Consider the following 14,920-nt stretch of genomic DNA (forward strand, 5'->3'; position numbering starts at 1 on the left):
TCCTACTATCTCCTGTATAGCATAAGGATGGTCTGCATGAGGTCTTTAATCCCTTTTGGATCTCAATCCTGCAATAATTATCCCTCCCTATATACACTAGTCTTCTATCTAGAATTTTGCCAACTAGAAATTTTAATTGAGTCACAATCCCATGCTTTGCCAGTGTGATATTAACTAATGTAATGATCTATGGGCACTGAAAGATCCTAAAGATGAGCAAAGTTCTTTAAAATGGAATTACATATGTATACATTTCATTTTTTTTTAAGATTTTATTTATTTGAGAGAGAGAGAACGTGCACAAGCAGGGGGAGTGGCAGGCAGAGGGAAAGGGAGAAGCAGGCTCCCCGCAGAGCAGGGAGCCCGATGTGGGGCTCAATTCCAGGACCCTGAGATCATGACCTGAGCGGAAGGCAGACACTTAATGACTGAGCCACCCAGGTGCCCCCATATGTATACGTTTTAAATATCTCTTATTGTACTCAATTCCTTGAAAATCAGTCAAACGGAAATAAAGGTGTATCTGGTTGGATGAAAGTATGTACGTATTAACCCACAGTTTATCTATATATAGCAATCTACTAGGTTGCAAACTGAATAATGTCAAACATTTTAACTTTATTCACCAGTGTGTTGAGGTAGAAAAATGCCCCAAAACATCCATCTGTGCTGAGTACTATCCTGATTAAACAAAGTCCTTATTCCATAGGAAGTTAGGGCAAATAGTACAAAAGATACAAGAATAATGGGTTCCCAAGTCTTTAGATTTCATGAGTCAGTTAAAAAAAGATTATTTTGAAAAAAGGAAGTAACTGACACTGTGTTTTTTTGCCAAACTTTCACTTTGCCAAGAACAATGTTTGAAAATCACTACTAGCTAGGGGCACCTGGGTGGCTCAGTCGGTTGAGTGTCTGCCTTCGGCTCAGGTCATGATTCTGGGGTCCTGGAATCGAGCCCTGCGATGGGCTCTCTGCTCAGCGGGGAGTATGCTTCTCCCTCTCCTTCTGCACCCCCCCCATTCATGTGCTCTATCTCTCTCAAATAAGTAAATTCTTAAAAAAAAAAAGAAAAAAAAATCATTACTAATATCAGCATATTTCATTAAAGAAAGAGTGTCTATATCAAAAGAATACAAAGGATAAAATCTCAAAATAAGTAACAATGACCCAATAAAAGATAATTGGCAGCCATAGCAAACAGGTACAAAGCAAATACTCACTTGCTACATTACTTTATGAAAACAAGGGAACCGAGTATGATTTCTTACTGGACTTTGTTATATCTATTTAAGTTTCCATTCAGAACAATAATGGAATATATAAGACATGCATATATTTTAACCCTTTACTTCAAGAAGCCACAGTGCAGTACCATCAATATATTTATTAATAGTGACCACATTGCACCTGATGGCTCCAAACAGTATCTAGATAATGAAACTTCAGGATGCTCAAATATCAAGGCCAAGTTCTTGATCTATCTCCTTTGTCTGTAGATTTTCTCTCCTACTGCAATTAGCCATCTGACATCTGTTTCATTAGTCTAAGGCAATAAAGAATCTGATTCAACAAAGAGGCAGCTCTCCAAAATCTACATGAAAAAGTTGTAGAGTCAATTTATTGTGCTCAATGTTCAACAGTGTGCCTGGAAAAGGACTTCTAATTTAAATACTAAGTCACCCACTTACCTTGACCTCTAAGACTGATATCACTGCCAAAGAATCCATGACCCTATTTCTTTTCTTTTTTTAAAAAAAATATTTTATTTATTTATTTGAGAGAGAGAGTGAGTAAGAGAGACAGCACAAGCTGGGGGAGAGGCAGAGGGAAAGGGAAAAGCAGACTCCCCGCTGAGCAGGGAGTCCGATGCGGGGCTCGATCCCAGGACCCATAGATCATGACCTGAGCCGAAGGCAGATGCTTAACCGACTGAGCCACCCAGGCGTTCCCATGACCTCATTTCTACCATGATTTTATTATTGTATTTGTCCGTATCTTCTTAACCCCCAAGAATTAAAGCCCCCAAAGTTAAGAAGGACAAGAAGTTAGAGAAAACTCTTTAATAACAGAAAAATAAACCTAATGTTGAATAAAAAAAGAATATTCTAACACAGCAATGCCAATCCTAAAACTGGAATTTTCTAGAATTAAATATTTTACTCATTGTATGCTTCCCTTCTACAACAACACATACTCATATATAAATGTAATGAAAATATAATTATTTCAGCATCTGATTACATCCAGGACACTATACATAGAAAATAACACAGAGGCGCCTGCCTGGGTGGCTCAGTTGGTTAAGCATTCAACTCTTGATATCTGGATTGTGAGTTTAAGCCCTGCGTTGGGCTCCACGCTGGGCATGGAGCCTACTAAAAAAAACAAAAACAAAAAAAAACCACATGCAAGAGTATCAGATCACATGTGTTAATTTTTAGTCTGTAAAATGATTACCAAAAACCGTTCACCAAAAAGCAATTCACACAAAAACCAACTGTTCACTTCTACTTTACTTTGCAGATTCCAAATAGGCAATATACTAAAAAACAAACAAGACTTTATAGAAATAAATTAAATTTAATTAAAAGCATGTGTTTTTTTGCAACTGTGTATCTTCATATTTACCAAATATCACTTGTGACTGGAAAAAGATATAGAAAGGCAGACAACTCAGAATGATCCTGACAAAAAAGACCAAGTTTCAGGAAGGCAGCAGATAGGTCTTGGTTTGTTAATTAACTATGAAATACCATAGACTGCCAGTCAAATGCCATAGATAGTATTTAAAGCAGGTTTAGTGAAAAGACACTACTCTTGGTTTGCACATTCCTAGAAGTCATGACATAATACCAATAATTGTAAAGTTTCCCTACTTTTTGACCATGAACTCCACATCAAAAAAGTCATGATTACAACCAATAATTCATTCTATCCTCAAAAAGACTCATCTTCACTTGTAATATTCGTGATGATAAATTTCTTAGAAGACAACAGAGGTTTTATGAAGAACTAAGACATTCTCCAAAATCTACAACACGTGGTGAATGCATGACGTGCTATTTGTATAATATTTCTCAAGAAGGAGAAAAATTATTTAAAATCAGTTTCTCAGCAAGAGATTCAATAATCCAGACTTTGGATTCAGATAACCAATTAACCAGAAACCTTACTTTTTTATATTACCTTTGACCAGCATAAGGTTAAAATTTGAAATTTCCAGTAATACTTATTTTGTTTTGTTTCTTTTTATTTATAATCCTTGATTTCTATAATACAGCCCATCCTTAATAACTTTAAACACAAGCATTGATATTTTTTCTCCTTGAAAATAAGTCTGTGGGTATTTCTAGCATAAAATAATAATCCTATGCCTACAAAGTTAACTTCTTGGTTTGAAGGTTATAGTCATATGCTGTTAAATTTTAATTTTTATCTAAATGCACAGTTTTTCATTCCAACAATAAGACTTTTGTTAACTAACACTATTGACTCCAATGAAGGAACACCCTTAACTTAAGAATGTTGGTTGGCCTTGACCCCTGACTGACTCTACATTAAAATCACTACAAAGCAGACAAATTTAATGACTTCCTTCACTATTTTTCGTATCACAGTTATTAAATATTTTGATTCTTAATTACAAAACAAATGAGCTTTAGACATCTTGCTGTTTGCTAAACCCATCACTTACATTACAATTTTTCCACTAAATTTATTTCTAGACTACAAAGTAACATTTCTACCCTAGGTGGGACCTATTGTAATAATTGAATAGTTTTTATTTTTAGCATGATGAACTATAAACCTGCAGCTACAACACTGCTCCACTAGATGGGGCACAGGTAATGTGAAATTCACTGTTAGGAAATACTCCGCTTCTAGACACCCCTAGCCGTACCTAACTTCCTCCCCAATCAGGAGAACTTAAATAATGAGGTATCTTTGCGTGGGTCGGTCACACACCTAACTCCTGGAAACTATAATTAAAGCAGATAACCACAGTGTGAAATACTGATTACATATATAGTTATATTTGCCTGCTTGGAAATCACTGAGAAAACTGAACAAATGAATGGGGAAAACTAATGTGAAGTGAACTGGAGATGTTGATTAAGTAGACTAGAAGAGAAAAATAATGACTTATAGTGATAAGTTGGGAAAGCCATATAGACACTTTAATCTGAAGTTACTGCCTCTGTCTCATTATTTAACATGGTAACATTTTCAGAAACAACTAAGAAAATAACTTAAAAGTATAATTGATCCAAATACACAAAGAAAATGCTTCCTAATAGAGAAGTCTGCATGTGTAACATTACAGTATACCTTTTAACTCAAAGTTTGCTAAGTCAGTATAATAATTTTTCTTAATATGCCTTTTTAAAGTCCATTAAATACCTGTCTGAAAACATACTTCGCAAAGTTCTTTATCTTGTTACTTCCTAAAGATCCTGTGCTTATATAAAAGCGAAAATTTCTAAGTTTTGTTATGGATTATACTTGTCCCCCCTTCCACACTCTCTCCCATTTATATGCTGAAACCTTACCCCTCAATGTGATAGTATTAGGAGGTGAGGCCTTTGGGGGGTAATTAGGATTAGACGAGATCATGAGGTGAAACCTGATCTCAGCCTTGTGAGGATACAATGAGGAGGCCATGTGCAACCCAGAAGCTCTCATCAGAACCCAACTAAACTGCCACCCTGATCTTAGACTTCCAGTCTCCACAACTGTGAGAGGAACAAATTTCTGTGGTATATAAGTCACCCAGTGTATGGTACTTTGTAGTAGTCTCAACTAAATAATATCTAACAAACATAAAAGAATATGAAAAAATAATGAATACAAGAAAAGGGTTTTTTTCTAATCTCAAGTCTCCCAATGAATTATTGATTCAAATTGCTGATTTCATTAGACCTTTCACGTAATATTCACTAAATATCAAAAAATGTTGTTTTTTCTTCCCTTGAGGAGTTTATGTTTTTAGGGATAAACAACCGAGAGCCACAGTAAACATAGTCTTCTCAATTTTTTTTTCCACTTCTACCAATTAGCTTATTTAGGGAGGAAAAAAAAGCCCAAATGTTTAAAATCTGCAAAGGAGAGCAAAAGACTGCTTTTTTAAATAAACCAATTAGACACAATTATTTTACTCTCATGTTTGATATTCATGGTGACAGCAATTAAAAAAATAAAGAAAAAAGTCCCTTCAGTTTATGATTCTTAACTACCCTGCTTTTCTTTAGTTTCTAGTGAAGCAAATCCTTGTTTAGGAAATTATCTTAGAATCTAGCTATCATTTATATTAGATTTCCCTTTAAAAATAAACTGACATCTACGATGGCTGGTCTTTAAAGTGTATCTAAAACACTGAAAATTCAAAAGAAACACTGAATGAAAAACTGTTCCAACATAATGTTAAATAAAAAAAGGTTTATAAAACAGTATGTATACTATGATCCCAAGTTTAATTTTTAAAATATGCAAAGAATGGAAAGATATACATTAAAATGTTGGCAGTCACTTTCTGTTTATAAGTTTTCCCATTTTTTTTGTTTTTTGAATTTGCAACAAAGAATTTGCACTACTTTCATATAATCAGGAAAAATATTTATATTAACATCATTGTTTAAGTTATAAAAGAATACACAGCCTGTTACAAAGATATTTTTATAAATGCATGATATTGCAAATTAATGAAATACATCAATCTGATTTCTAAGAAAATAAATTCTGAAGATTTCAACTTTCTCAGAAGGTAGAGAAGTTGTTTCCTAGTACAAGCTCTCACTCTACTGGTGACACAGAGAATATACTTATTCTGACATTTCTGAAGTACAGTTATTGCATTATTTTCCACAAGCACTAGATGGCAGGATTCTCACTAAAAAATTCAGTTTCACCAATTAACACTATATTATATGCCTTTGTTGTCTGTGGTTTCTGTTAATATGCCATCATCTATCATTATATTTATTATATGCCTTTTTTGGACTGTGTCTGTATCAACACAAGGTAATTTTAAATTACAGTTTCACTCATGGCCTTGAGTATTTAACAGTTGATTTATCATATATAAAATTAAATTATCCAACTTACAAATTGAAAGGAATTCAAATATATATATGTGAACATAATATACCTATTTCAAAACTGTGGTTTTAGGGCTGTATTAAGAAATATGCAATCTAAGTCTCTAATCTGACACTATCTCGTATTAAAAATTGAATGAGTAAGAGCAGCTGGCTGGCTCAGTGGGTGGAGCATGAGACTCTTGATCTCAGGGTTGTGAGTTCAAGCCCTACACTGGGTGTACAGATTACTTAAAAAAAAAAAAATCTTAAAGAAAAAATCGAATGACTAATAACACACTGAAAACAGAGGTCCATCAATACCGGTTCTAGTTTAATAAAAAATGCAAAGATCGGGTGCCTGGATGGTGAAGTCGGTTAAGCGTCTTCTGCCTTTGGCTCAGGTCATAATGAGGGGGGCGGGCTCTGGAATCGAGCACTGTGTTGGGACTCCCTGCTCAGTGGGGAGTCTGCTTCTCCCTCTCCCTCTCCCTCTCCCTCTGCCCTTCCCCAGCTCATGCTTGCTCTCTCTCATACTGTCTCTCTCTCTCAAATAAATAAAATCTTTAAAAAAAATGCAAAGGTAATTTTTTAAAAAGATTTATTCATTTATTTTTAGAGAGAGAACGTGCGCACGCTCGAGTGAGTAGGAGGAGGGGCAGACGGAGAGGGAAAGAATGTCCAGCAGACTCCCCGCTCACCACGGAGCCCCCCATTGGGCTCTGGGGCTGGATCCCATGACACTGAGATCATGATCCAAGCCAAAACCAAGAGTCAGATGCTCAACCAACTGAGCCACCTAGGCACCTCAAAATGCAAAGATGATTTTTAATAAATTAGTTAAATGCCCACAGAATTCCAGTTATTTAAGAGAATACTGAAATGATTTTCTCTAACTCCAAATGCTTCTAACATCTATAAGCCTTATGAATTTTGGTGGGGGTAGAAGAGAATCTGCAAGGGAAAGATATTCCAGGAAGAGAAAACAACAAGAGTAAAGTCATGGCATCTCAAAAGTACAGTTTACTCAAGGGATGCCAGGGTTATCATAGGGTGCACTGGAGAAATAGCTGAAGATAAAGCTGGAAAAGTAGGGTAGGATCACTTGGGGAAGGACTGTTCTGCTGTACTTGGGAGTCGACATCATTTTGAAGGCAGTGAGAAAACCACTGAAGACTTTTAAGCAAGGAAGAGCTGTGACTAAGATCTGTTTTCACAGAGGTAACAGTATACAGGATGAATTCGAAGAGTGAAAGTTTGGAGTAGGGGAGAAGAAGGACTGAAATTCACTGGCCAAGGCCTTATAAAGGGCAAAAACACTGAGGGTACAAAGATGAAATATTCCAGTAACACTTCAAAACGCAGGAATGAGTACATTTGGCAAAGGATAAATACAGTGAATAAAGGTTTCAAGCCTTGATAAGTGGATGGAGACTGATGTCTTAAAGACAGGCTAGAGTCTGAATAATTTTAAGTGCAAGATGCTTTCTGATATCCAGGCTGCAAGATCTACTAGCTAGAAACAGGAGAGAAGTGAGCTATAAAGAAATAAAAGGAAAAAAAAATAAGATTATGATTTTTGGTGGTTTATGAAGAGTCTCATATTATCAACATTAGATGCATACCCCTTGTTACCAAGTAATTAATGTCATCGAGCAGCAAGAGTATAAATTTGAATTGAACACAATATCACATAGCAAAATAAATTTTGCAACTGAACGGTACTCATGTAAACTATGGGATGGTATTGCACTGTTGGGTATAATTCAGTCAATTTAGATTATTAGTTACTCATCAACCACTTCTAACACACATATACAAAATTTACTGGCAAGTATATGATTTATGTTTCATATAGAGATTTATTAAGATGTTTAAAATACCCACACACATTTCATCTGAAGTGAAGCCAAAAGTTTTAAAAATAGATTTATAAGACAGAAAAATATGTTTATTAATAATAAGAGCTGGTAATACAATGATTATTAATAAATATCATTAGTATTAAACTTCCTATTTATAGTCTCTCAAATAGATTTTATCTGATCTCTACAAGCTGTCTATGAAGCAAGCTGGAGCTGGTAGTAATAATAGCAACAATAACAACCATAATACTCTGGCAACACACATATCTTAAACTAGAATTTATTTTCTACTCTTCACTTTTCCCCAACCCCTCAGTTTGTAGAACAAACTAGAGTTCTTAAATACTCTTATTTGGAAATTTATAGTATTTAAAACTTGAGCTTTCCTGACATAAATAAACTAGATTAGAATACTGACTACTGAATTTTCTGAAAGTCTTTGAAATACAGAAAATACAGACCAAAGAAATTTAATGTTGTTCCACAATGAAATGTATCTAATTTTGTCTAGACATATAAATTAGGTGCCATAAATACTCGCTAATTATTACACAAAACTAAAATCTAAGGAGAAGTCCAACCCAATTATTAAATTGATATAAATCTGACCATTTATACATGCACGTAGTAAAACTTCCACATTGCTGATATAAATTTAGCCTTCATCAACTGTTTAAATGAAATTCCATCCCAAAAGGATAAATAGCAATCAAAATTTCTTACTTTTTAGACATTTCTTGAATTTCATTTTTTAAAAAACCACTGCATTACCTAGGTAAGGAGTTTAAAATATTCCCCATTCATCTAAAGGCTGAGCCAAACTGAAAACTTTAAGTCATTTATATTTTATAGAGGCAGGGACATCCACACGTTATCTTACATATAAGCAGCCTCTGGGGCACCTGGGTGGCTCAGTTGGTTAAGCGACTGCCTTCGGCTCAGGTCATGATCCTGGGGTCCCGGGATCGAGTCCCACATCGGGCTCCCTGCTCAGCAGGGAGTCTGCTTCTCCCTCTCGTGCTCTCTATCTCTCATTCTCTCTCTCTCTCAAATAAATAAATAAAATCTTAAAAAAAAAAAAAAGAATTTTAAAGCAGCCTCTGGCTCCTATCTGTTTTAGCATTTCAACAGGGTTGGAATGGATTTAAAAAGAACAAACAGGAATACTTACTTGAACTTGGCAGGTGAAAGAGGAGTAGGAGGAAACATTCCTGGTTCAAAAGAGTCAAAATAAGTCACTGTCCAAGAAAAGCTACAGCAGGAGAATCCAGCAGATAGAGATATTATAAGTAGAGTCCAGAATCCTTAATGGGAAGAGAGGAGGAAAACTTAAACACCAAAGCCTTATTTAAATTAAACCAGTATCTTCATGTTCAAAAGATCATGTGTATTTCTGAACTTCTGAATTACATGTAGGTGACATAAGAGATTTGAGCTTAGTACAAGCAAACCCAGACAAAAGTATAAAATACTAAAGCACAATTAGAAGTCATATCATTTAGGGGCGCCTGGGTGGCTCAGTGGTTTAAGCATCTGCCTTCAGCTCAGGTCACGATCCCAGGACCCTGGGATCAAGCCTCACATCTGGCTCCCTGCTCAGTGGGGAGTCTGCCTCTCCTTCTCCATTTGCCTCTCCCCCAGCTCATGCTCTCTCTCTCAAATAAATAAAACCTTTTAATAAAAGAAAAAAGTCATATAACTTAATATCTTAACATTTCAATTATAATAAAATAATTAAAAAGTTATAAATAACATTCTAATAGTTTAATATTTCAATTATTTAATGTTGGAAAAAGAGTACAAATTTAACTTAAGAATATAAGTTATCTTCAGCTTTATAAAATTCAACTATAGGAAAAATGGTTAAAATACTTCACTGTTAAAAAGTCTTGACATTTTTCATTTACTTTGTGAATCACAGCTTGCTATCTTTTATTACCTAGTATTGTGACTCTTTTCTTTCCATACCATGCACTTTTGACATAAGAATTCACTGATAATGAGGAATTCTTAATCTCAGGAAACAAACTGAGGGTTGCTGGAGTGGTGGGGGGTGGGAGGGATGCGGTGGCTGGGTGATAGACATTGGGGAGGGTATGTGCTATGGTGAGCGCTGTGAAGTGTGCAAGACTGTTGAATCACAGATCTGTACCTCTGAAACAAACAATACATTATATGTTAAAAAAAAAAAAGAAAAAGAAGATAGCAGGAGGGGAAGAATGAAGGGGGGAAAATCGGAGGAAGAGACGAACCATGAGAGACGATGGACTCTGAAAAACAAACTGAGGGTTCTAGAGGGGAGGGGTGGGGGAATGGGTTAGCCTGGTGATGGGTATTAAAGAGGGCACATTCTGCGTGGAGCACTGGGTGCTATGCACAAACAATGAATCATGGAACACTACATCAAAAACTAATGATGTAATGTATGGTGATTAACATAACAATAAAAAAGGGTAAAAAAAACAGTGTCTACTCTTTATAGCTTTCCTATAAACATTATAAACCTAATCTGATTCTTCAATTTTCCTCAGTATATGAACAAAAGTTAACTCCCAATTTACAAATGGGTTGGGACCTAGGTTTTAGTTTCAGTCAGAGTGGAAGACTGCAAGATTTTCTCAAAGAAATGTTAAGTCAAAAGCATAGTATTATATTGGACTCAAGGAAGGGGTAAAAGATTGAGAAACGGAAGAAAGGGAAATGAAAAAAGTGAGAACAGAGGGAATAAATTAATTTGACCGTTTTTATATATATATTCAAACTGCCTCCTTAAGAGAGTTTACTAAGTGTGTGTCATAGGCCTCAGTAGTACCGGGAGGGAGGAAAGGTTGAGAAGACTACAGTTGAGAATGACTTATGAATTACCAATTTCCTGGCTGCACAAATGTGCAACCAAGATGCCTTTTAGCAAGAAGTAGTTAAGAAATATGTGCCTAAGTCTGTTTGTAAACCATACAAAGCCCAGTAATAGAATAATAGCTAAAAGACAAACTTAGAGCAATGAAGTATTAAGAACTGTGACAATGTATTTTTTGAAAGATTAACCTTAATTTTTTCTCACTAGTTCCCTTTCCTTTACCCCCTTTTCAATAGATAATGGACTGTGTATTCACTGCTCCAGAAGGATGTGAGAAAGAAAAATAGCGCCAGTGTCTCTTTGGTTTTTATGTTGCAAAATGATTAAGGGAACTAGGATATAAGCAAGAGGAGGGTAGACCAACACAAAATATCTTGAACAGACAGGAAAGATAATGAGTTGACTGGGATACAGACAAAATGTTTGTGTAGAACAAGGAGAAAGAAAGCGAGGGCTTAATGCACAGGTGAGAAAGATTTCTCCTTGTTTGAAGAAAGTGGTGTGTCTGTTTGCCCTTATGTGTATACATATATATGGAGAAGCGGGGTTAGTACTGCTGGGGCTTCCTGGCAGAGCCATGGAGAGGCCACAGAGTACAGAGGGATTATAGCTATATACAGTATCTTGACGGATGGGCCCAGAGCCAGGTCTACAGATGTCTCTCCCCTAAGTGGGGCATAGAAAGAGCAGATGGTGATGTGGCTATAAAAGCACGACATCTGAAAGGCCATTCTGGCCAGAAAGCAAGATGTTTCAGCAGTAACTCATTTGAGCAAATGTTTTGAGGACTAGATTGCACCCCACCCCAATGTCCTGGCAGTGTCAGACTTTAGAACCTTAACCCAACCTCGGACTAGGTAGAGAGAACCTTAGCAGAGACTGAGGTACAACCTTCCTGCCAACACAGTGAGATAGGGGACCAAAATAAAAATTATAAGCGTACTTAATGTACAGCCACAACTTAAGGATGGTTATTCTGCCAAATAGCTATTACTTATTATTTAGATGAATACTGCTAAAGGGGAGAAAATAATTGACAAGTTTACACTAAGTTTAATATCGTATAATATATAAAGTCTGCAGAACAAAGAGAGTAATTATGAAAAATCAATTATCTGTTTGGGGACTATTGTGGAATGATGGAAACTTCTAAATATCTAAAAAAAAAAGTGAGAAAGACACAAAATAACACATTAAAAAAGTAATAAAGTCTGAGGCTCTCTAAAGCCCATCAAGCTTTTCCATTCAGGGTCTTTAACAGAATACCTGTCAAAATTAATACAAGAATATCCTTTGAGTTTTCAAAACTGACCACTATTCCACAATCTAAGTATTTGTCTCATTTCGGGCTTTTTTATTTTATATTTACTTTGAACTGATCAACAATTACACCACTGATAAAAGTCAATTCACAATGAAAGGTCTAAAAAAGTACAATGTAATATCATGGTCTAAAAGTGCTTATGCTTCAGAAAGTAACTCAATTTGTTTGTGAACAAGCAGAAAAGCCATACTAGCTGGCAACTAGCAACAACAAAATCCGTAACAAGTCCCTTCCTCCAGAATCCTGAAGCTAAAAACTTGACAATTAATGTTATGTAACCGCATTTTACCAAGAGTTAACATAATTTGTAAACAGTACAAAAGCATATAAAAGTTAAAAGTCTTCCTACCTCAATTCAGCAATTCCACTCCTAAAAGCAATCAGCTAAGTTCGTTGTGCACCTTTCCTAAAAATTATAGTTACCTAGGTAACGTAGGTGTATATATATATACATATATATATATGTATATATATATATTCCATTTTCCACAAATGGAATTCTCACCAGAAAAACTGTCCTGTGCTTTACTTTTCTTACATAACAAGGTTTGAGACCTTTCTTATCAGTACACATAGCCACAATTCTATTGAATATTTTTATGATTCCACCATTTTTTTAAGATTTATTTATTCATTTGATAGAGGGAGAGAAAATAGGGAGAAAGAATTTAGGACATAGAAAAGATCACTAAAATCTCAATGTATCTTAGATTTATAAAAGGATCCAACAGACCAATATTTCAAGATTAAATAAGCTTTATTGCATCAAAAACATAACTCAGCTTTAGTCTCTGGAAAATGCCCCAAGAAAGAATAAAAGTCACAAAATATCCACTTTTACAAATAGTATTGTTCAAGAGAATTGAAAACTGGGTCCACTAGACCTTGCATTATATTGAGCATTAAAGCATGAAGCCAATTAAGTGACTTTAACTTTGAGTAGTTAAGGATAGGCTCTGAGATCTTGTAATTTCGAAAAAAAAAAATCTGCAGGGTTTTCTTGTTGTTGATTACACCTGAACTACGAGCATCAGCATCACCTAGAAACTTATTAAAAATGCAGAATTCCTGGGCTCCATCCCACACCTAGTGAATCACAAACTCTAGAACAGGTGAAGTCTAGTAAAATAAGTTTTAAGTCTTCCAGCTAATTCTAATGCCAGCTAAAGTTTCACTTCATTAGCCTAAGAAACATCCCCCCAGATCACCAGTTTCTTGAGATTTACAGCTCCCAATGTGTGCTTCTCATTACTGCTTCTATGTAGTAGGGAGACCTGCAATGATTTTTATGACTAATAATTTGGCTGCACAATGGTAATTCTTGCTAATAACCCATACTGTTTCTCCCTTACTATTGTACCTAAACTATCTTGTGACATAAAAATTCTAATATACATTGTTGTGAATTTTGGTTCAGAAGATAATTTATATGGATGAATGCAGGATGGTTGGTAATATTAGGTAAAATAACACACGTAAAAAATTAATAAAGTTTGCATATTGTAAAGGTTAAAATTATTAATTGCTGAATGTGTTACTTATATTTTTCTAAACTTAAATTTGTGCTTTCCTTTAAACAAAGTTTTTCTTACTGAGAGTTACAGTCATTCATTATAGAAAATAGAGAATAATAAGATCTAAAACCCAGGTAAATTATCTAAAATTTTGGTTGCATCCTTCCAGTCCTTTTGGGCTTTCATTTTTCTCTTCTTTCTTGCCTTAGTCATCATTCTTTAACTAATACGAATAAGCAATTTTACAAACACCGCCACAGAATAGGATAACGTATTTATGAAATTTTCCATGAAATATTTGAGTTACCCCACCCAGCTTCAGAGAGCACTATATCATATCCTTAATACACAGTGGCCTCAAATTACAACATTCATACATTCACTGAAAATAGTTCAAGTTCACAGTTTCAGTCATTTTTCACTAAGGAAGAAACTGAGTGGTTGTTTTCAACCTGTGCCTTTCCAAGAGAATGGGTACTTTTCACCACACCCTTTCTCTTGGAAATTTTTACCAAGTTTCTAACGTTCTGTATCATGAAATTATGACGACAGAGTCTCACTTATCTTTTGGCAGAGTAAATAACTGATAAACTCTTCAAATGAGTTGGCTTCATCTTTGATTAAACTCAGTAGATATCAATCATCTCTGTAAATGTTCAGAAGCCTGCAAACATCTCAATCATAAAGCAGAACTACATGGGCAGTTAAAAAAACAACAGCCCTTGACAATGCAAGATGCTAGATATCTGGTCTTATCCACAAGAGGGACTTAATGTTAACTATTAACTAGTAGATGTCAAAGAATGACAAGTACCAAAAATCAAAAGGTTTTCAGACTGAAGGAACTCCATGAAGTTGATTACGATTCCTATATGGCATACTTACCACATGTATATTAAGAGTACTAGTCCTACATTTAATTTAATGACAGTAGTCTTAGATTAAGCATTTTCTGGTAACAGCAAATCCTTCTATTTTTCTTATGTGCTTATTTCAGGTTTGCCTCAAATAAAAGGTCTTTTATCACACCCTGTAGTAAGACTATGAAAAAAATGCAAAAATTGGAAATAGAACGAAGTGTGCGAAAAGTTATAAAACTTGGAAAATGTGAGATACAAAAGTCAATGTACAAAAATGAAACAATTCATATGTTGTATATTAGTGCAATTTGGTCTGAGAATAACCTTTAGCAGGAAGGACTAAAAGGCGATTTTAAAACTTAAGTTTTATTTATCTCCCTGAAAAACAGGCTTACAGTAGGGGATGGTTTATAGGACAATTATAAA

The 14,920-nt window shown here is 35.1% G+C and overlaps 1 protein-coding gene across 1 annotated transcript in view; it reads right to left on the reverse strand.

Moving 5' to 3' along the window:
• The window catches only part of ARL6IP6 (ARF like GTPase 6 interacting protein 6), a 29,829-nt gene that overhangs the window by 9,432 nt on the left and 5,477 nt on the right, over window positions 1–14,920 (reverse strand). Inside the window, exon 3 of the mRNA XM_025855890.2 lies at window positions 9,111–9,243. Within this exon, the coding sequence (XP_025711675.1) occupies window positions 9,111–9,243 (133 nt within the window). The remainder of the gene's footprint in view (window positions 1–9,110; window positions 9,244–14,920) is intronic.

This window comes from Callorhinus ursinus, unplaced genomic scaffold, assembly GCF_003265705.2.
Source record: "Callorhinus ursinus isolate GAN/ISIS: 27379988/994484 unplaced genomic scaffold, GSC_fseal_2.0 scaffold2, whole genome shotgun sequence".
NCBI classification, from domain to species: Eukaryota; Metazoa; Chordata; class Mammalia; order Carnivora; family Otariidae; genus Callorhinus; species Callorhinus ursinus.